This window comes from Montipora foliosa, chromosome 2, assembly GCF_036669935.1.
Source record: "Montipora foliosa isolate CH-2021 chromosome 2, ASM3666993v2, whole genome shotgun sequence".
In the NCBI taxonomy this organism is placed as follows: Eukaryota; Metazoa; Cnidaria; class Anthozoa; order Scleractinia; family Acroporidae; genus Montipora; species Montipora foliosa.
The window spans coordinates 34,844,423-34,866,922 of NC_090870.1; the positions used below are offsets into that span (position 1 = coordinate 34,844,423).

General features: G+C 41.0%; 1 protein-coding gene across 1 annotated transcript in view; it reads right to left on the reverse strand.

Moving 5' to 3' along the window:
• LOC137992933 (E3 ubiquitin-protein ligase rnf213-alpha-like) overlaps window positions 1-22,500 on the reverse strand; it is a 167,544-nt gene that overhangs the window by 104,778 nt on the left and 40,266 nt on the right. The window contains exons 7-8 of the mRNA XM_068838517.1: window positions 19,208-19,419; window positions 18,396-18,688 (exon numbers count right to left, since the gene is read on the reverse strand). Coding sequence (XP_068694618.1) covers window positions 18,396-18,688; window positions 19,208-19,419 — 505 coding nt within the window. The remainder of the gene's footprint in view (window positions 1-18,395; window positions 18,689-19,207; window positions 19,420-22,500) is intronic.

The following is a 22,500-nucleotide window of genomic DNA, read 5'->3' on the forward strand; positions in this document are numbered from 1 at the left end:
TAAAAGAAAAGTGAAAGACAAGAGGTGGACATAAGGCCCATGTGACACAGATTCTTCCCGAAGCAAAGGAGCTTGTTGCAACTGGACATTGTACACCAGAAACACGACCGAGATTTACGAAATTGAAGGCAAGTCTGGAGGAACAGTTAACCAGCCTTCGACAGCTAGATGAAGAGATTTTGAATGGCCTCGTGAGCATGGAGGGCGTAAGCAACGAAGAAATAGCAGAAGAAGTTCGTACCGCTGGTGATCTGAAAGGAGAAATCAGCACAACAGTTATCTCCTTGGATGACCTTCTGAGGCCTAAATCTTCTGGTGGTCATCACGAAGAGCACATACAGAACGCTACTGTTAGTGAAAGTCCACAAGTTAGTCCAGCCACTTCTCAACCCAATATACGTGTCAGGCTTCCAAAATTAGAGGCAAAGCGGTTTCATGGCAAAATCGAGGAGTGGCCAGAGTTCTGGGACTGCTATGAAAGTTCCATCCACTCGAATACGGCCCTTTCGAGTGTCGATAAATTTACGTATCTTCGCAGTCTCTTAGGTGGAGCTGCAAAACAGCCATTGCTGGACTTGCCCTTACAACAGCAAATTATCAAGTCGCCATTGACTTATTGAAGGAAAGATTTGGGAAGGCTATTGTGATTGAAAGAGCGCACGTAAACGATCTCTTGAATGTAAGCCCAGTATACCACGACAAGGACACAGTTGGCCTTCGAAGACTCTATGACACATTAGAAGTCCATCATCAAGGACTGAAGGCTCTACATGTGGACTCTACTACATATGAAGGAATTCTTGATCCTGCCATTATTGGCAAGCTACCGGAAAGGGTGCGATTGCAGATCACGCGAGGAAAGAACCATCACGAATGGAAAATGGTGGATCTGGTAAGGGAACTTTTGACTGAACTTGAATTGAAGGAAGAACATTGTGTCACAACTAGAAATCCGTATCCACGGGATGAAGACAAGGGAGGACGAACAGGGGTAGGATTGAACTCTGCAAACGCCTTACTGGGGAAAACGAACGATTTTTGTGCGTATTGTAAGGGTGGGCATGCCCACCAAGACTGTATGAGTGTGAAATCTGTAGAGGAGCGAAAACAACTTTTATGTAAGTATGCTAGATGTTTTATTTGCACCCGAAAGGGCCATATTTCGTGTGATTGTAAGTCGAGAATATCCTGTAGTGTTTGCATGGGAAAACATCATGTTTCTATTTGTGATAAGGGGAATAGCACGCAAACGGATCATTTTGGGCATGCTCGCAACAGTGATTGCATTGGCGCTGTGCGTTCCGACAATTCCGGCCACACCTTCGCTGTTCAACCCATAGGATCCGGGGGGAGCGATGCGATACAAGGTGCACAGGCGATTGCTAGTCCCGCTTTTAATGTAGGGTCTGTAAGGAGAGTTGCCTTGCAAACCGTGCAAGCTGTCGTTAAGGGTGAGCGTAAGAGTGTGAATGTTATTTGACGCAGGTAGCCTCCGTTCTTTCATTACATCCCGAGCGGTCCAATCGGCGGGGCTACCGATAAAAGGCAAGGAATGGATCAAAATAAGCACGTTTGGCCCGCAAACGAAAGATTGCGGGATGAGAGCAGTATACGAGTTGGACATGTCTCCTCTGCAGGGAGGGGAGAGAGTCAAAATCGAGGCGTATGAGTCCCCTACTATAGCGGAAATTAGAAATCAACATATCGAAATCAGGAAAGGTGATTACCCTAATTTGCAAGGCCTCTGGTTTTCGGAAGTGAATCGTAAAAACGAAGTTCTGGGCATTGATTTACTGAACGGGGCGGATTACCTTTGGTCGTTTCAAAGGGGAAGAACCATACGGGGGGAGGCTGATCAGCCAGTTGTCGTGGAAACCTGTCTGGGATGGGTGTTGTCAGGCCCAATGAAGGGGGTCCCCGATGGTGTGCAAATTAGCGTTAATTTCGTCGGGCAAGTAATGCTAAGACATAACAAAGAAATAGAGGAGGGCGTGCAAAAATTGTGGGATCTAGAAACCCTTGGCATTAGAGAAGAAAACGAGCTTCACAAGACATTAAAGGACGGCATTTCGTTCAATGGAGAGAGGTACGAGGTCAGTCTCCCGTGGAAAGAATCTCATGAACCTCTTCTAATCAATTATCGCAACAGTTTCAAACGCCTGAAGGAACAGATTGAAAGGTTGAAAAATGGCCCCGCTGTTTTGAAAGCCTATGACGCTGTCATCAAAGAGCAAGCTGCCCTTGGCATTGTCGAAAGAGTTCCAGAACTAGAAACGCCAGAAAAGATCCATTACCTGCCACATCACGCAGTTATTCGGAAAGAAGCCAAAACCACAAAACTAAGAGTGGTATATGACGCATCTTCAAAGGAAGGGAAAAAGGGAGTTTCGCTGAACGATTGTTTACACGTAGGCCCCGCTTTGTCGCCATTGTTATATGAGATCCTAATATGATTTAGAGAGAAACCCATCGCATTGGTGGGTGATATTGAGAAGACTTTTCTCAATATTGAAGTGAGTTTGTGTGACTGTGATTGTTTGCGATTTTTGTGGGTAAACAATGTTGACAGTGAACGTGTAGATCCGGAGGTGTACAGGTTCTGTCGCGTTGTGTTTGGGGTAAATTGTTCTCCCTTTCTGCTAAATGCCACATTGCAGTACCATTTGGACATGTTTATCGAAGTTGACCCAGAGTTTGTGCGAATGATGAAAAAAAGCTTTTACGTGGACGATCTCGTGTCTGGGGAGAAGACCACCCAAGATGCCATCCAATTGCACGACAAAGCACAAATAAGATTAGCACTTGGAGGTTTCAAATTGAGGAAATCGCTGACTAATAGTCAAGAGTCAAGAACAAAAATAGCACAGTGTGGATTGCGTGACGAACCAAATGTAAACAAGCAGATTGCAAACGCCGACGAAAGTTTTGCGAAAGAAATGCTCGGGGTAAAAGCGAGAACGAAATGTGAAAAGGTGCTGGGGCTGTCATGGAATTGCGATCAAGATTTATTCGTTTTTGAATTGACCGAATTAGCGAAAAGGGCAGACGGGTTGCCTGTGACGAAACAGAGCATTTTGAAAATTGTGGCTGGGTTTTAGGATCTGCTGGGAGTAATTGGCCCTGTAGTTGTGAGTGTTAGGGTGCTGTTTCAAGAGTGTGAGCAAATAAAGTTGACTGGGATGACGAGTTAAAGGATGAGGAGAGGAAACGTTGGATCGGGTGGTTAGACGATCTAAAAACCGCAAAGGAGGTCTCTGTACCCAGATGTGTGTATCACATGTATCAACGTTCCGTCAACTGTTCCCTGCATGGGTTTGCTGACGCCAGTATCAAGGCATATTGTGCAGTGGTTTATTTCGTGTGTGAGGCCTATGTTGCTGTCCATGTGACACTGCTGACCTCTAAAACCAGAGTTGCCCCATTAAAGAAATTGACAATTCCTAGACTGGAGTTAATGTCGGGCAGAATATTAGCAAGACTCATGGATACGGTGAAGAATGCGCTTAAAGAGGAAGTACACATCACAGGCACATGCCAGTGGCTAGATAACAAGACGGTGCTTTCGTGGATCAACAACAAGGGTGAGTGGAAGCAGTTCGTTCACCAGCGTGTTAACGAAATCTTGAGGTTGACGCAGAAGGAAGATTGGGCACACTGCCCAGGAGAGCAAATTCCAGCAGACGTAGGATCGAGAGGGGAGCGAGCGTTGAGGTTAAAGGAAAATGAATTGTGGTGGAAAGGTCCATCTTGGTTGTCCGCACCAAAGGATGCTTGGCGAGTGTCAAAGATATGCGAAACTTCAGAAAGCACAGAAGAAGAAAAGAAAGTGATCGTAACATTGACTAACGCGGAAACGAAAGGAGAAATCTCGAATGTGATTGACATCGGTAGGTTTAGTCAGCTGGGTAAGTTGCTAAGAGTTACTTCGTCGGTGAGACGATTTCTGCACAATATGCGGACAGCAAAAATTGGCGCAAAAGGAAGAGTTGGTGAGTTACAAGGGCAAGAAATTGTGGATGCACAGCGAGTGTGGATCGAATTTTCCCAAGCAGAATTGAAAGGGAGTAGAAATTACGAAGATCTGGCCAAGAATCTGAAATTGCACGACTGCAACGGAATTCTGAGATGTGGTGGAAGATTAGGCACAGCATACCATTGTAATACCGAGGGATCACCACTTAACTAGACTTGTCATCGAAGAATGCCACAGAAGAGTGCTTCACAGTGGAGTCTGGTCAACTCTTGGGGAACTGAGGTCGCGATTTTGGGTTCAAAAGGGTAGACAACTTGATAAGAAGATTTTACGAGAATGTGTGACCTGTAAAAAGCAACAGGGAAAACCCTTCGCATCTCCCCCGGAGGCTGCACTTCCAGACTTCAGAGTTAGGGAGGCCATACCCTTCTGTAAGGTAGGTGTAGACCTGAGTGCAAGTAGTTTTGTTTGATGGCTGCGTAGATTGGCAGCACGGAGAGGAACCCCGTTGTTGATAATTTCCGACAACGCCAAGACTTTTAAAGCAGCAGAGAAGTGGTTAAGGCAACTGCATGATAATCAAGAGGTACGAGAGCATTTAGAGAGTAACCAAATCGACTGGAGGTTCAATTTAGAGCGGGCACCCTGGTGAGGTGGATTTTACGAGCGCTTGATTGGCATGGCGAAACGTCGTCTTCGAAAGGTTCTCGGTAACACAAGACTTAATTCAGACGAGATTCTGACTGTTTTGATGGAACTAGAAGCGACCCTAAATTCGCGTCCTAGCCAGAATGAGGACTCATTTTTGGAATCGATGGAGAAAGGAGTATCTGACGGATTTGAGAGAACATCACCGAAGTAAGAAAGAAAGTCACGTCAAGGTGAGCATCGGTGATGTTGTGTTGGTCCATGAGCACAATGTGAGGAGGTCTGACTGAAGATGGGAAAGGTCACCAAAGAGAGATTGAAGCACATGTTTGCAACCTATGGGATACCCAGAATAGAAACCAAGAAATGACATCTGTTTTATCTTGAGAATTTGTTGTCCAAGTTTTGAATACCATAAAGTCACACCACTCCACCCAAGAGTAAATGGAGAGAAAGAGACATTCATGCAACGTTTAAACGAAAAGAATAGATCGCACACCTGCAGGGAAAACACTGCTTAAGAGAGACAGAATGCAATTCAACGTATCCAACTGCAGAGAAACTGAACAAATGGGGCACACCATATGCATACATGTCCAACACACGCAAACTGAGTTGGGTAGTCTCTTGCTGTTGACAATCTGTCTCACCGGATGTCAGGCCTAAGGCTTGAAGGTTGTGCAAAGGAAGTTGTGTTGCCTGAAGGAGGCTAACACAATCTTGACTAATCATGACAATCTGATCAGATCATGACGACTCGTCATAAAAATAGTCGACCTGTCTTTTCAAAGACAGGTTGTTGTCAACACTAAAAGTTGTATATGCTTCGTTTGGCATCACTATCGAAAAGACTGTTGTATTTATGCGTTGTTGTAAAAGCGTTTGCCATCACCATAAAAAAGATATGTGCATGTATGCTTCATTCTTAAAGCATTTGTTACTAAGAGCCGCTACTTCGTAAGTAACGCTGAAGTATACTAGGATATCAGGGGTGTAGCGTGAGATTTGGAAGGTGTACGTCCCTCCCCCCAGTAAGGTTGAAATCTCGGAAATGCCATTTCTGAATATTCAACAGTGTTGCACTCGCAGGTGCGCTGTGGCTATCGGTATCCATGGTGATGGTTTATTTGTTGCAGTTCAAGCGCCAGAATGGTGAACGAGCAAAGTCTTGAATATCTGAGCAAAGAAGATTGAGAAATCTCTCTTCGAACAGATAGCCCTTCTTGTGTTCAAAGCTCTCCGGGGCATGGCACCAATGTATCTGCAGGATCCTATCCAAGTCAAGACCCCAGGATGCTACTCCCTGCAGAATGATGCCGTGGGTCTTCTCAAGGTTCCTCACACCTGCATGTCACAAGACCGTTGGAGACTGCGCATTTCCTGTTGCAGTTCCCAGATTCTGGAACAGTCGTCCTCTTGCTATCAGAGAGAGTGATTCTATTGATAATTTTAAAAGGAACTTGAAAACGCCAGCATGGCGAGAGTTTGTTTTCTGAGGGTTCTGGGTAGATTTTGGTTCCAGGCCCTTGAGTCCAAAATGTTGCATTCGTTTTGCCACCTCGTTCGACACTTTTCAACAGCGTCCATCTGATGTTGGACCCTTGTGGTCAGGCCTGTATGGGTTAATCGAAAGGTACTGGAAATACTCACACTCATAGACACCAGTTTAATTCGACATTTAAAAAAATGTGGCCCGATTTTATAATGACTTTAAAAAATTAATGCCTCCTGGGAATAAGGATTCCTGGATTTGAGCTGTACGCACGGGCGTACATGCGTATATGGACGCTACGCCTCTGGACATTATAGCAATTGCTAATCTTTAGCACTTGATGATGTGCTGACAAGTATTTGCACAATGCCTACTTCTCAACACCACCAGGTGAAGCTACCTTTGGTGTCCTATTGATTTGTCCAGGTCACAAATAACTTAAAGAAATGCTTGATATTCAGTAAATTAAATTGTAGCAGCAAGGACCACTGAAAGAACAAAACAAGCACAGAATCCTGGTAAAGGATCTAATCAGCGTGTAAATACTTAAGTATCCTAAACATGCATAAAAGCTAACCTTAGCCCTAAGGTTGGCTTTTATGAATTTTGGCAGAGGATTTTGAAAACTTAACTCTATGACATAACTCTAAGAATAGCTGTCCCCTATAACAGATATTCCTTCCCTGTTTGATGAGCCTTTCATTTCTCGTTTGTTGATATTCAATAACCATTTTGTTCCGAGAGGTAACAATTTTATACTTAATAATAAAGCACCAGAACAAGTTATTGTAGAAAAAGCAAGAACCAAACTGCAGAATTTCCGGCGTTTTTTCCCTCGAGAATGACGTGTATTGTAATATTTTCTTTGGTTCTCAAACGCAATTGCAGAACATAATAGAGGCCGGGAAAGAAACATCCAGTGCTGTGTCATTCGGGCTCCATTACGTTTGGCATTGGCTGTTTTTATGCTAGAGACGTTAAAGCCGTCAAGACGCATTTGACGTCTGAGACGTTAAAGCCGTCTGGTATAAAAACGGGACGCATAAAAGTAGACAAACTAACGGACAAAAACAAGATTTTTTTAAAAAAACAACTAGGTTCTATTATCGGAAGACACTGGGCACGAGCAAACTCGGCACCAAATAAACGTTAACACACGAATATATGAGCAAATAAATGAGGTGGAATTGCAGCTTCTCAAATTTATGTCTCGATGTCACCTGGGTTGGTGACTTGTTCGTCACAAGTTGAGGGTCCCACTTCAAACTAAGTGTGCTATACCCAGATAAGTCTCTTTTCACAGACAGATTGACTTTCGCTTTAACGGATTGTTACCATTGTCACAAGTTGAGGCTCCTCACTTAACGTATCTCACTATCCGACTTTTTCCACAGACGGATAGACATTTTGCTTCCACGAATCGTCACCATCTATCACAAGTTGAGGGACACCTCGCAATATCAGTGACCTCGCCAGTAACTGCCAGCTGTTTCACTTCCTCCTACAACTACGACTGCTTATCGAGTTGTGTTTACCAAAAAGTCAATCCGACTCAGTTTGAGTATATTGGACAACCCTCATCATATGAGCCGGTATTCTACATTGTAAACAAAATAGAGGGATACAGAATCACAGCCATTAAGTGTCAGATGGAAGAACCATTTGTAGAGACTTCAGCCACTTCAAACTTGTCAATGCTGAGATCAACTCCTCAGATGATCGAGAAGAGAAGAAGTGAATCAGACATAACCGCTGACCCAGATTTTCACACATGTTGAGAAGCCAACAGACCCAAAAACAGGAAGAACGAATTTGAACTGCAAAGGCAGGCCCAGAAATCAATGGAAAATAACCCAGTTCAGTCAGACGAAACATGAACCAAAGCTGCACACCAGAATCGCACAAAGAACCACAAGGAAATCCTCTTATTTGAAAGACTTTGTACCAACCTAACTGACAGGAGAAGGCTAATCGTAACCACTGAGTGTGATTTTTACAATTTGCAAAGTTGGGAGTGATCAATGTTGTATCCCACATGCATCGCGTGCCTTTGCCCACCTTGGTCACGTGTTGTTTGCAATTTTAAACTAAGCATGGTGCTGTACACTTCTTAATTGTTTATCAGTATTGATATTCCAGGTCAAATTGTTGGAAATATTAAGCCCTAGTAGCTTTTCATTGTGTGCAACCTCTAAAGCATCATAATTAATGAGCTCAAAATCCTGCTGCAACTTAATAAGTGAAATTGAGAGTTTTTTTCTCTTTTCACTGTGTTCAACTGAACTTCGTTTTCTCGTGACCATTGTGTAACTATATCTGCAGCAAGATGAATATTGCTTACCCCTCCCCTTACAAAAACCGTTTCAGAGATAGTAGCGTTATCCATATCCATCCATAAGTGTGCATTTTGGACAGCTAAATCATGAATCATGACTAACAAAGCCAGTGCCCTAATTTAGTTCCCTGAGGGACGGACGCCTGTGAGTGTAATATTTCACTTACACTGGTTATAAAAGCACGGATTAAACCAGATAAACAATAATTGAACCAAACACATTCAATGCCTTCTAAATGTGATCTCACCTCTTTTACACTCGTGCGCCAGAAGAGCCAGAAGTTTCTATTTATGATGCTGATAATGCAGGAAGCAGCACAGATGTAACCCTCAACTCAAGAGTCCAGCAAAGTGATCGAGTGGCTGGAAGTTTACAATCAAGGGAGGAATGTGGAGGAGGCGCAGTGCCGTAAAACACAGGAACAACACCACCAAGACAACTTCTCAGTTTTGAGTAATTTGGTTGATGTTCTTAAAGCATGGAGGAAATGAATTCAACTGCTCCCTGATTTCCCAGGGACAGACTGAACTAAAAGGGAACTGAAATTTGTCAATTTCAGAGGACCTTTCATCTATTTAAATAAATTATATTTGCAGGAGTTTTGCATTTATTTATTGTGCTTAAGGCACGGAAAAATAAATTCAATGATTTGCTCCCACATTTAAATGGAACGGATTGAACAAGCATTGCATTACAACTTTGTAACCTTTGAAAGATCCTTTTCCTCTACAATTTTTTCATAATTACTTTAAAGATTTTAAGATGACGTAAACTTTGAGATCATTCTATATTTCTTCTAAGAATTAAGGGGACTGATCATTATTATTTTACTACACTATAGGACCAACTTTATCCTCTGTTCCCCCATCTGTGCGGCCTACCTCCCCAGTAAAATTTATGAGCCCTCAGGCATATACTTTAATGAGAATATCAGTGAGTGAATAAATGATAAAAGGTATTTCTTCAAGTAACTTGGTCAATACTATCAACTGGGATTCCACTTTTCTTTGACATACGCCTCTTATGTGTATCTTGTGCTAACTGCATAAACCATTGTAAATACAGTCAATGTTATTCCACCACTAGTGCAGGGCTCAAAATTGTCATTCATAATTTTGTTGTTAAAACAGAAGCGTTCTTGGGTGTCTCTAGTACAGTGTTGTTGAAACGACCACCAGATTAGGGAAAGATGAATTCAGATGGTACTATGAAGAGACAAACATGAACATTAAATTTCTAATGTTTTTCTTTGTTATATCATTTAACCCTTTCTGGAAATTTTGAGAGTCAGAAATTCGGCATGGGATTTTTTGAGGGTTGAATTTTGGTTCAGGTATTTTTTGGTATTTTTGGGTCTTGATTTTTGCCCTCATTCGATCATTTCCGACACTTGAAATCCCGAGTACCCCCAACCCCTGAGAACTGAGAAAAAATGAACTTGAAAAATTCGGATTAGTCTTTCGACTAGCAGGGTCACAACTCCAACCCTAAGTCTATTCATAGAACTATGCAGCAACGCAATACCATGAATCTTAAGAGTGTTATTAATACCCAAAAACATCCCTACTTAAATCAAGCCAACATTACGGCACATTTTTGCTGTTGAACCCCCAAGGGCATGCCTACAGTACCCCCGCACACAGGCGAAATGTATCTACTAGTGCATAAAGCATTGCCTCATCAACCCCTAGAAAACGTTCCAGAGGGAGGGGGGGGGGGGGGGGCCCCAATGGAAAAGGGGCGAGGATACTTGGCAGAAAATTGAATGTAACGCCAGAATTTTCCAGAATGTAACTGAGCATAGTTTAAACTATTTTTGAACCCTAAGAGACACTATTTTTACATGGCCAGAGAAGTGGAAGCTGATAAAACAGTTATCAGAGCTGGATATTTTTTCCTGGATATTTTTTAGGCCTACGGTACTTGAGCCTGACCAGCAATACAGTACAAAGACGCATTTTATTTTTTTGTGTGCAGCGCTCAAGGATACAGTGTATATTGAATTCTTACCATAAAAGATACAACAAGCAGCCATGCCCCTTGAATATCAGAGTGCCCCCCACCCGTGGATGGAATTTTTTGGTACCATTTTTGTGGTAAAACTACAAAGAAATTATTCGTTTCAACATTTGCACTTGTATGGTATGTTAGAAAAGAAGTAAACTGTGAGAAATCTATCAAACAACATTTGTTTTAAAGATAATTATATATTTATCAATAAAGAGAAACTGCATTGCATAATGAATGCAGTCCCTCCATAATCTGGTTGCGCTTCTCTTTGCCCCCAACCCTAGCAGGAAAAATGCTGATAAAACCATTCACTTCCTCTTCAATTACTTCGTCTGGCTGAACTGTTTTACTTTTGGCAGCAGCTACTACAAACAGATCAACGGTGTTGCAATGGGAACCAAAATGGGACCCAGGTACCCCAACCTTTTCGTAGGCTATATCAAAAATGAATTTTTCTCTACCTACAATGGACCAAAACCTGATCTTTACAAACGTAATTCTTCATCCAGCGAAGAGGAACTCAACCAATTCATCACTTCAGTCAACTCTTTCCACCCGGCTCTAGAATACACCTGGGAAATTTCCGAAAATTCACTTGCTTTCTTCCACATTAAACTTACAGTCAACGGCAACGGTTAAGCTACAAGCGTACACTACACACCAAGAGATTCCCATAACTACTTGCTGCATTCGTCTTCTCATCCGCAACACGTAAAAAACACCATCCCATTCTCTCAATCTCTTAGACTAAGGCGCCTCTATAGTGACGAGTCTGACTTTAACAGCAAGTGCGAGGAAATGTGTCAGTTTTTCAAAAACCATGGCTACCCTGACTTCGCTGTCACCACCTCACCTACCATCCACAAAACCTTGCAGTCAAAAATGTCATTCTCAAAAACTTCAAAATTCTCCACTATGATCCCGAAACTAAACATACATTTTCTCAACCACCACTTAATTCATTCAAACGCGACAAAAACATAGCTAACTTTCCAGTTAGGGACGCATTTAAGTCTGACAACCAATCGGGAACCTTCAAATGTACACGCACATAATGCAAAACTTGTCCTTTTATTTCTAACATGGTTTAGATCTCAGGACTGAATCGATCCGTTAAAATCACCGACCAGTTTACCTGCTTCTCTGCAAATGTCAGCTATTACATAACCTGCACACTGCGTAAGAAGACCTACATAGGCGAAACCAGGAGAAAATTGGCAGACCGCTTTCGCGAACACCTACAAGATGTAGAAAAAAACGACACAGATGCATCAAAACCAGTTGCGCGCCATTTTAATCTTTCGAACATGACAATTTGCAGCCTATTCTTACACCACGGGAACCCAGAAAGCTGAAAGAATCTGGAACAAAAATTCATCCTTCAACTACGTACACTCCATCCTCACGGAATCAATGAACGCCCCTCATTCCATTAATTTATTCACAAATTCATGTTACCATATTTCCACCAATGGCAAAGCTCCTCCAGACCAGCATAAAAACCTAGAAAACGTATGAACCACCACTGACAACCAAGAAGAGAATTTTGGCTGCCATGATCTTTCCTTAACAGTCAAGTCAGACACTGGAGCTCAATTCATCTTAAATGAATTCCAAGACCACAACGAAATGGTCCCAGACAAATTGGGAAGTCGAGTGGCAAAAAGCCTCCCTAATGAAGAGAATTGCATCGCTCAAGCTGAATGACTCGACTGACGACTGAAAGAGAGAGTTGAGGAGATATGTGACTAAGGTCCGAAGCATTAATCATACCACGACTGGCAAACGTCTTGCCAAATCGTTGTTTAACAGGAAGATGAGAGGGATGTTCCTGGAACTGTATGCTGATTGTCGCAAAGATATGGAATCTCACAATAGAGATGCAGAGGTAAAAGCAATGGGCAAAGAACATGAAGATAAGGAAACTGTCTGTTATTCAAGTAGGGTTGAGACAAGAGACTAACAATAACTTCTCCACGCCACTTAATACAACACTGTTGCAAGTTAACAGTAAGAAAGGCAACAGTGTCATTGTGGAACATCTAAGTGGGAATCAATACTCCAGAAATAACTCCCATGTAAAAAACGTTCATGGTAGATGATTCCACCACCACTCTCAAAGCATCACCAGCCAGACCAGACAACACTACAGCACCTGCCACAATACCAGGTCAAGCTACGGATGAATCAACACCAGCCCTATCCACAAACCTCTGACCATAAGTGCACCATTAGTGCAAGCAAGTTTGGAGAACAGGAACAAGGCAGCTCCTATCTGACGACATATTGTAGCCAAGTCTTCAAATGAGACCAAGGAGTTCTTTAGGCCATTCCTAAACAAAAAGGACCATACACACAATACTGAAATCCATCTAAACGCAATGGGGCAATCGTCAGAAATCAATGCAAAGTTGCTAAAATACTAGCTGACTATTTTGCCACAATTGCTGAAGGAATTTGCGAAAAAAGCGCCAAACATCGATCAATGGAGGAGTTTAAATACCATCCCTGTGTTCAGAAAATAATCGCGGAAACTACAAACCTAACACAAGGCATACATGTAGAAGTAACGCCTGTCACACAGATACAAGTTAAAGATTCTATAGTGTTGCTTAAGATCAACAAAGCCACTGGCTGAGATGGCATTCCGGGAAAAGTATTTAAAATTGGAGCAGACGAACTCGGAAAGTCACTTTAGACCCTCTTCAGAATGGGAGAGTGGAGAATGGGCACCTTCCTTCAAAAAAAAAAAAACGACAGACACTGTAAGGAAAACTACAGACCCATCACAGCTTTACCTTGTGTCAGTAAAGTTTTTGAGCAGCTCGTTACCATCCGTTATACCGCACAGGTCGGGACTTACCTACTAATATATCCAAACAGCAACAGTAACCAAGTGGTACGACCTAAATCTGTTGACTGGAAACCTTAAAAAGTACCAAACCTAAACCCTTTCACCCCTGAACCGTCCTAAACCGCCCATACTTAGTATTTTACTCTGTCTAATGCCACACGATTTTACTTGTCAATGGGGAACCCCAGGAGTCAATGGCTTAACACCCACTGGAGAATTAAAGCCCTTTCACCCCTGAGACGGCCTAAACCGGCCATACTTAGTATTTTACTCTGTCTAACACCAGGCGATTTTACTCGTCAATAGGGAACTCCCAGGAGTCAATGGGTTTTAATCATTGGCAGTAATCATAACCATGACAATAACATCGAAGAATGCGCAATCTTCCAAAACAAAGTGAAAATAAACACAAATGAAACCTTCCAACTTCTCGGAGTCACAACAGACTCAAAATTGAACTTTAATAATCATATAAAAATATTATTTGTGAAAAAGCCAGTCAAAAGATTGGTGTGCTTACTCCAACAACTACGTTGACAGTAACGGTACTTAATTTGTTCTGTTGTACGTTTTTCTAAACTCTTACGTCAGTGAAACGTATACTTTTGTTCATACAAAGCCTTTAAGAATATAAGTCTTATAAGAACTATAAGTTAACAAAAAGAATTCGAGATGGGAGGAGAATTTGGAGAGATGCTTATTCTCCCCGTAATGCCTGTAAGTTTGTTTCCCTTTAAAGGCTTGTGAGAGGCTCTGTTTTGATCAAATAACTAACAGGAACAGTTGTCTTAATTTCCCCGAGTCACCTACTGAAGTTGAGGTACAATCGCCTTGTCTAAATTAAAGCCGGTAACAGGCAATAGAACCAAGGAAGGATACTACCAGGGGATGCTGGATACTACATACGATGTGGTGAAATGTTGCTATTAGTGTTGGCTGTCTTAGGAGCATTTTCATTACTTGCTGCTCTAACTACTAACCAATGGGGAGAATTAACAGAAGAGGTACAGTAGTCTTATTTTGTGGGACTTGCAAAATTTACCCTCAGCTGGCTTGTTGACACGCTAGAGAAAATTCACATTATATAAACAAAATTATTAGCTTGGGTGAACCGGCAATGAAATGCGGACTACAAACAAGTTTTGGAAACTTCTAATAACCGTTACTGTATCTAGATCTGTAAGTGGGCGTGACTATTACGGCAAGGTTTATTACTTCACCACGGCTGCCTTGTGAAAAAACGTTCACCCATCACATAATATCTTCGCTGTCTTGAGAAAAAGCGTTCGACCTTTACGTTACTACGTTATTGCGGCTGATATCATCGCTGTCTTGCGAAAAAGCGTTGGCCCATTACGTTATTACGGCTGATATCATCGCTGTCTTGCGAAAAAGTGTTGGCCCATTACGTTATTACGTTATTACGGCTGATGTCATCGCTGTCTTGGGAAAATGCGTTGTCTCTTACGGCTGATATCATCGCTGTCTTGCGAAAAAGGTATTGGCCTATTACGTTATTACGGCTCATATCATCGCTGTCTTGAGAAAAAGGGTTCGGCCATTACGTTATTGCGTTATTACGGCTGATATCTTCGCTGTCTTGAAAAAAAGCGTTCGGCCATTACGTTATTACGGCTCATATCTTCGCTGTCTTGAGAAAAAGCGTTCGCCCAGTACGTTATTGCGTTATTACGGCTCATATCATCGCTGAACTTCCTTGAACTGATCATGAACATCCTTATTACCCTATTCAAGCGTAATAACAAAAAAAAGGTGAAATGGCAACACTATTTTGGGCACGGTATATACACGCTCTACAGTTTCCATGACCACATGGCACAAAACGTTTTTATTAAGATGAATTTTAATTTACTACCCGAAATTGTGACCACCCAGCACTTGTGAGAGAGGCTTCGCCTGAGGTTGAAAAAGACCCCTTTGCCGTCCATTTGTCGTAGTGTTCCAAAGAAACGAGCATAGTGACCCCTCCTTGTTAATGGTTTTATTTACTTGTAATAGGTACACGGAAAACATCTTCTACGGACAAAAAAAAATTGGATAGTAGAAGTTGTAGTATTTACATATAAATGATGCGAGACTTCATTTGGAACCAGACACCGAGCGCAAGGTTGATGACTGTAGCGGTCCAATTTGCTTACATTTCTTTGTAAGATTGAGCAATTTTAAATCACTTTACTAAAGGATTAGAGCCCAAAAAAACAAGGAGGCTCACGTTTTCAGTAATATTCAGTAGCTTTAATTTGATAGATAATATAACAATTTTTCTGGTTGATCAAGTTTCTTACGCTTCTCGTACAATTAGGTAAAAACGCTTGGAATAAAGGGCCCTGCAGCGCAAAAACAAGCACTGTGACCCCAACTTTTTACTGCATTTTGTAAGTGTCCTTTATGTGAATATCAACTGTGCCGAGTTTGCCAAAAATCTGGATAGTACATCATTTTCGAGGGCATTACCGGCGCAGTGAGAGTGCACCAAAAGTGCGCCAAAGTATCAATCACGGTGCACAAGCTGGGCATCTTTCAGTATGAGTACAAGGAAAGGTTACGTTTATACAAACGTTGGCCTTGTAGCACTTATATGTTAAACAGAGTTAACTGAATAGAGGGTAATGTGAAGTGCTAGATTTCTATCCCATATGAACCATGTGAGCGTTAGCCCTACTGATGGAAATGGGCCCACACAAGGACAGAGAAAAACTCTGACCAGGGTGGGAATTGAACCCACGACCTTCGGGTTAGATCTCCGCCGCTCTACCGACTGAGCTACGAGGTAAGACGGGAGCAGGCCGTGGGACTTGAAGATGTTAAAGTCACGGCAATGAACATGTACAAGTACAAGGAAAGGTTACGTTTATACAAACGTTGGCCGTGTAGCACTTATATTTTAAGCAGAGTTAACTGACTGAATAGAGGGTAATGTGAAGTGCTAGATTTCTATCCCATATGAATCATGTGAGCGTTAGCCCTACTGATGGAAAATGGCCCCACAGAAGGACAGAGAAAAACTCTGACCAGGGTGGGAATTGAACCCACGACCTTCGGGTTAGATCTCCGCCGCTCTACCGACTGAGCTACGAGGTAAGACGGGAGCAGGCCGTGGGACTTGAAGATGTTAAAGTCACGGCAATGAACATGTACAAGTACAAGGAAAGGTTACGTTTATACAAACGTTGGCCGTGTAGCACTTATATTTTAAGCAGAGTTAACTGACTGAATAGAGGGTAATGTGAAGTGCTAGATTTCTATCCCATATGAATCATGTGAGCGTTAGCCCTACTGATGGAAAATGGCCCCACAGAAGGACAGAGAAAAACTCTGACCAGGGTGGGAATTGAACCCACGACCTTCGGTTAGATCTCCGCCGCTCTATCAGTATGGCCGCATTGGACACGGTGTTAAGACCTGGGCATGTTATATTTTGGAAGACCTAAAGAGATGGCCATGAAAGGGTTTGAGGAGGAAATGAAGTTTTGCTTAATGTGCAACAAAGAACTTTTCTTTCCTGTTTCACAATGGAATTAGACCAACAGTGAAAGCTTCATACGCAAGAATCAATTTTACGTTCACCTCATTGGACAACGGTAAGTTACCGTGTCCACATTCATAACTTTGCAGAAGCTCTTGCTGTTGCTGTGAGAAGATAGTAAACAAAGGTTTACCATAAGTGCATATCAAAATGAGAGAACAATTGGATAAATCTACTCTGAAAATTGTTTGTTGCATAAAGACGAAAAACGTGATCTTGAAAATGTTACGCTTAAGTGGTCGAAAACAACAAGACTTTATACTATTCTTTTCTCGTTTTGCCATGAAGGTGTCAATTAATGTTGCTAAGGTGTAAAACACAATATAATTACACAATTCTTGTAATTTTGTTCACGCTATTGTACATGCTATGTTATAAAAGTTTAAAAACGTAACTGAACTGGAACAAGTATTCTAGTGTGACCGAACACTATACACATAGCCTATAGTCATTGAGGACTTCACTTCAAACTTTGTGATTGAACATTCCGCTGTTTTTGTTGTTAAGGGCACTCATTTAGAAGCAATGCATTTTCAATATTAAGACTTTGCTAAAATATTAATCGCATTTGAGTATCTACCTTTGAAGTCCACTTGTATGTGCTTTGTTTCTGATTAAGCTAGAAAGACAGTCGTTCTTTTGTTTCATTTACGAAAAGGAGGCTAGGGATGTATTGAGCAAGACGAAGCATGGGAAGAGTGGAATAAAGAAACACATGGTCGACTTGTTGTGTGTTTGCCTCCGGATGGCGTTCCTCTAATTAGTGTATTTTAAAAGTGGGCATGACAGAAGGCACCTGACCAAGACTGTGATCAGGGGTTATGGTTCAAAACCCTGCCTCCATTAAACACACTGCTGTTGGCAAAGTTACAAGATTGCTTGAGCCAAGAAAAGGTATTCAGAACCAGAATTCAAATATAGCACCAATGATTTCTAAACCATACAGAAGTAATACTCTCCTTCACAAGGTGAACAGTGTCTTGTACAGCACAGTAACAGTCTCTGTGAACGTTTTCAAACAACTTGGTTGTAAAATTCATCATGGATTTTGCAGAGTCTACTGGTGGCCACACCTGCTCCCAGGACTTCCCTTAAGTAATCAGCAGACCGGGGGAGTGTTGTGGATCAGCCATGTCTGTGTTTTGAACACCACAAACGATCTCAAGAAATATTTATCTATTCCTTCCTTATGGATTTCTTGTAAGCGTTCTGGTTCTCTTTGGCTATGTTGAGTATTATATCTTGTAATTTTACTGTTATCGTTCGATTGTAGACTGGTTCCTTCATGGTCCACAAACTAAAGTCATTATTTTTCATCAAGAAGCCTATTTCTCAGTATTTTATGAACCAAAATCTAGTTAAATGGGGGAGCCCCAAACAAAGACCAACTAAAGCTACATTCCTTAGGTCACAAAAAAAGTAAAGGAGTTGGATATTTAATACTGTAACCTCATTATTTAAAAGCAAAAATGAATATATTTATAAAAGAGGAATTATTTTTTTAAATATAGGAAGGTGAAGACTTGATTACTCACCCTTTTAAAGTCATACAAGAAAGGAACATTCCTAGTTACATGTCCATCTTCTTCCGCTAAAGTTTGCGTCATGCAGAAAGCCAAATCATCAATAACTTTCACTGCATTCCATGCTGTCATACTTGTGTCTTCTCCATCCTCTACAAACCCTACCCAACGAGGAAGCATTGCCCATGTTGCAATGTTCCTCCCTTCGACAGGATCCATGCTCTTTAAAAAGGGCATTTTGTTACGTAGTTCCTGATACCAGCTAGGTGAACTAAAGATAGTGTCATCATACTGGTGCCAAACAGCTAAACAAAAGAAAAACAAAAAAATAGGGACTGTTCATTTAACTGCAAAACAGGATTGCAACACAATGAATTTTATTACTTAAAGAAAATCAATGGGCTGGAGTAACAGGACCGCAATGCTACAAAGATGTATCAGCACCAAAATGTCAGCATGGTTTTAAATGCTTGAGTACAGTGGCATTTTCTGTTCAAATTTTGCTAAAACCAACAAGCAACTGGTCCAGCAAGACTATACCACCCTCTGTTCTTAGGTACCAAATGGACGGAGATGGAATGCCACGTTGAAAAACCAATAGTTCTCATATCTTGTTTGGATGGCGTGCTTTTCCTGATATACGAGTTATGGTGAAAAGGGATTTGTTTTCAACAATTTCAGCAGGAAACAACAAAAGTAGCGTGCCTTAATTTTCCCAGTCAATATAATAACCCATTTACAAGAAACAACTTTCTTCCCCGTCACTTGAAGGGAGCTTATGAATTCTTCAGCTATCACCAAGAAGACAAAGAAACAAATAATACCTCCTTGTTTTCGCCGTTCCTTGGGTATTTGTAAGCACCTATTTCTTTTATATCCAAAGGCAATGAGGTGATCCCATAGGTACTTCGGCTTTTCTCTTTTACCCCTTTCTTGCTCTTTTCGCACAATGTACTTGTAAGGGACTTTTCCAGAAACATAAGTGCAAGGCACAAAAAGCTTTGCCTTAATCAGAATGAACCCATTTTCCAGGTCACTATATTAAAAAAAGTTGGAGTTTCTCTAAGAATCTGTGTATTACAGGTACATGACATAAACAGCATTGGCAAACTTTCAGTTTTGAGATTCATACAGTGAAATAAGAAAAATGGTGCTAAATGCAATACCAACCATAACTGTTAAACATGTTTAAAACATTTTTTTAAATTCACCAGGATCTTACCAGAAACATTACTATTAAAAATTACCATTGCTTATAATGACCAAGGTGTCAATTAAAAATAAGCAACAAAATGAATAGAGCCAGCTAGAAAAGGCTAATTGTAAAAGACTATAATTACAAAGGAGTTACATCCTTGTCCCCAGGTTATTTCAGAGATGTCAATAACATCCATTAAACAACAACAACAACAATAGTTTATTTACATTTCCATTCTTATATAACATTACAATGTTTTCTATATTTAGAAAAAGAGAAGAGAAATTAGACAGTTACTAAGATACTAAAATATAAGTTACATACAGGGAAATGCCAAGCATCTAAATAAACCGTAAGGTTTTCTAGTTAGGTTTTCCATTACATCAATACTTGAAAGCACAATGAAATAACTTTGCCCACCTTAAATGTAGTAACTTTTACTGAATAACAATACATGTGCAACGGACATTGCGCGGAAGACAACGACAAGACAAGGTGGAGTAAGACTTCATGGCGGATGGAAGTTTGGTCGTGTCTCCCTATAAATTTCGGTGACAGGGGACACCTCTCTGGTTACTTCTCCCATGTTAACGTTAACTTCTTGGAAAGATAACACTTGCACCAGTGTAGCATTCATTGTTAATGCCGGCAAGAAAGAAGAAGTGCAAAGAAAACCAATACGGCGTCCAAAGAAAAATTGCAGATAAATAAAGAAACTGAAGACAGACCAGCACGTTATTTTGGCTTAGAACTGGAGAGTAATGTCTCTAAAGCGATCAATAATTTCAGACCTCAGAAAATGTCTTGTTGCCAGCTTTTATGGATATGTGTTTACGTTTTTGTGATACTTTGTTAAGAATCTTATGTATTTCGCTATGTGTACAGTACCATTCTAGTGGTGCTCATTTATGTTTCGATTTGTTCTCCATTTAATTCCGATTTTCGCTCAGAAGTAATGTTTCCCTTTTTTTGCAGAGCTCTGTTTGCATCAGTATGCTTGCTTCCCTTTGGGTTTTCTTTATTCAATCACTGACTATTGATTCACTTACAAATTAGTGTTGTGTTCATTAAACTTCAGGGGACCATCTGACACCTCCAAAAGGCAAGAAATATTTAGGTGGCTAAAAGCTGAAAAATATGCCATGTTCTTTTTGCAAGAAGCTCATTGTTTGAAGAAAGAAATTCTCTGGGCCTCAGAGTACGGGTATGTGGCTCTATTTCGCAGCCTCTCTAGTGCTAGCACTGGAGTATGCATACTCTTCAACAACAAAATTTCATTACAGATACGCAAGAATTTCTCTGATCTGAAAGGTACATTCATAATTGTGGATATCAAAACAGACAGTTAGTGAGACTTTGACTGGTAAATATCTATGCGCCCAATAATAATGATCCTTTTTTTCTTCGAAAATGTTTCTTACCATATGTCTATTTTTGAGTGTGAAGAGGTAATAATTGGAGACGATTTTAATATAGTTAGGGTGGGAACAGTGTGACACATGGAAAGTCTTTACAAAACGTTTTATACATTGAAGATTCATTAGATCTGTATCCTTTTTTTAAAAAAGGCCCTTTGCGGAGTGGAGGAATACGTGAAAAGTGGACGCGATCAAGTGGTGCTAGATCTGATCCGGACGAAATTTACACCAAAAGAAAAAAAAAGGATTATGAACATTATGAGCTGCAATCCTTCGTCATCACCCAGCGTGAAATACCCAAGCGATGGCTGGGGAAAATCTCTAGAAAGGATGCCTTCATTCACTCGCATTTACTCACAGGTTTTGCTGTTGAAGGAGAAAATCTCTGACCTGGAGAAAAATTCAGGGAACTCGAGTGGCGATTGTTTTGCTTCCCTTATTACCTTTTACACAGGATTTCCTAATTTGAAGACGATAAAGGCTTCGTATGGATTTTTACTGCCTGGGGCCAGTGGAAAAAACATTCAATATTTGTCCTCTGCAAGAGACGACATTCAGGCTGGTCATAGTGAACATTCAGTGAAACAATCTTTTTCTTACATTGTGTCGCCTCAGACAACGTATCAATTGTAAGCAGAATTTTTATATCTTGGATCAATTTTATGCACTTGAAACTAGGACAGATAAATATCTGGCCGTCCAGAGAACTTGATGATACACAATTCAAACTACATGTGATGTATCAACAAAGTGAAAAAAATCCTGCTGTAATTCGATTTATTATTTTTCAAGGTTAGTTTTCACTTTGTTGATACATGTCATTACTTTGAATTGAAAGACCATTGTTATTATCACTACCACAGTAAATGCATGACTTTTACCATTATCAAGGTATTTCAATTTTCCAATGTTGTTGCTGATGGATCCTGATCCGGACAAAATTTACACCAAAAGAAAAAAGAGGATTATGTACACCATTTGATCGCGTCCACTTTTCACGTATTGCTCCACTCCGCAAACCGCATTTTTAAAAAAAGGGTACCTGATAAACCTTGAAAAACATCAACTGTCAAACTACTATTTGAGATGAAAGCCTTGTGATTACCGTTTTCCAAGCAAAGGTTTTGTTTTAAGTTTAAGGGAATCCCTACTACATCGCATTGCGCAGCCAAAACCGCAACTCTTCATTCTTCAACGAAGAAGGATTTAGCCGAGCTAACGAGGTTCCGGGAATGTCATCTTCGGTAAGAATAACTGAGTCATTCACTGCACTACTTGACGACGCCATTTTAGGAGGATTTAGTTCTAAAAAGACCGGAATATCGTATAACATAAATCTGCTGACAGCCGCAACTAAAAATACGGTCTACCAAACGTCGCTTTCATGTATTAGAAGCTAGGTCGTTCCGTGTGTCCGCCATTTTTGAATACGGTGTATTCCCTTGTAACTCTGCATCTGGCAAATAATACCAACCCCCTGAGGACTGGGTTTCTGAAAGCT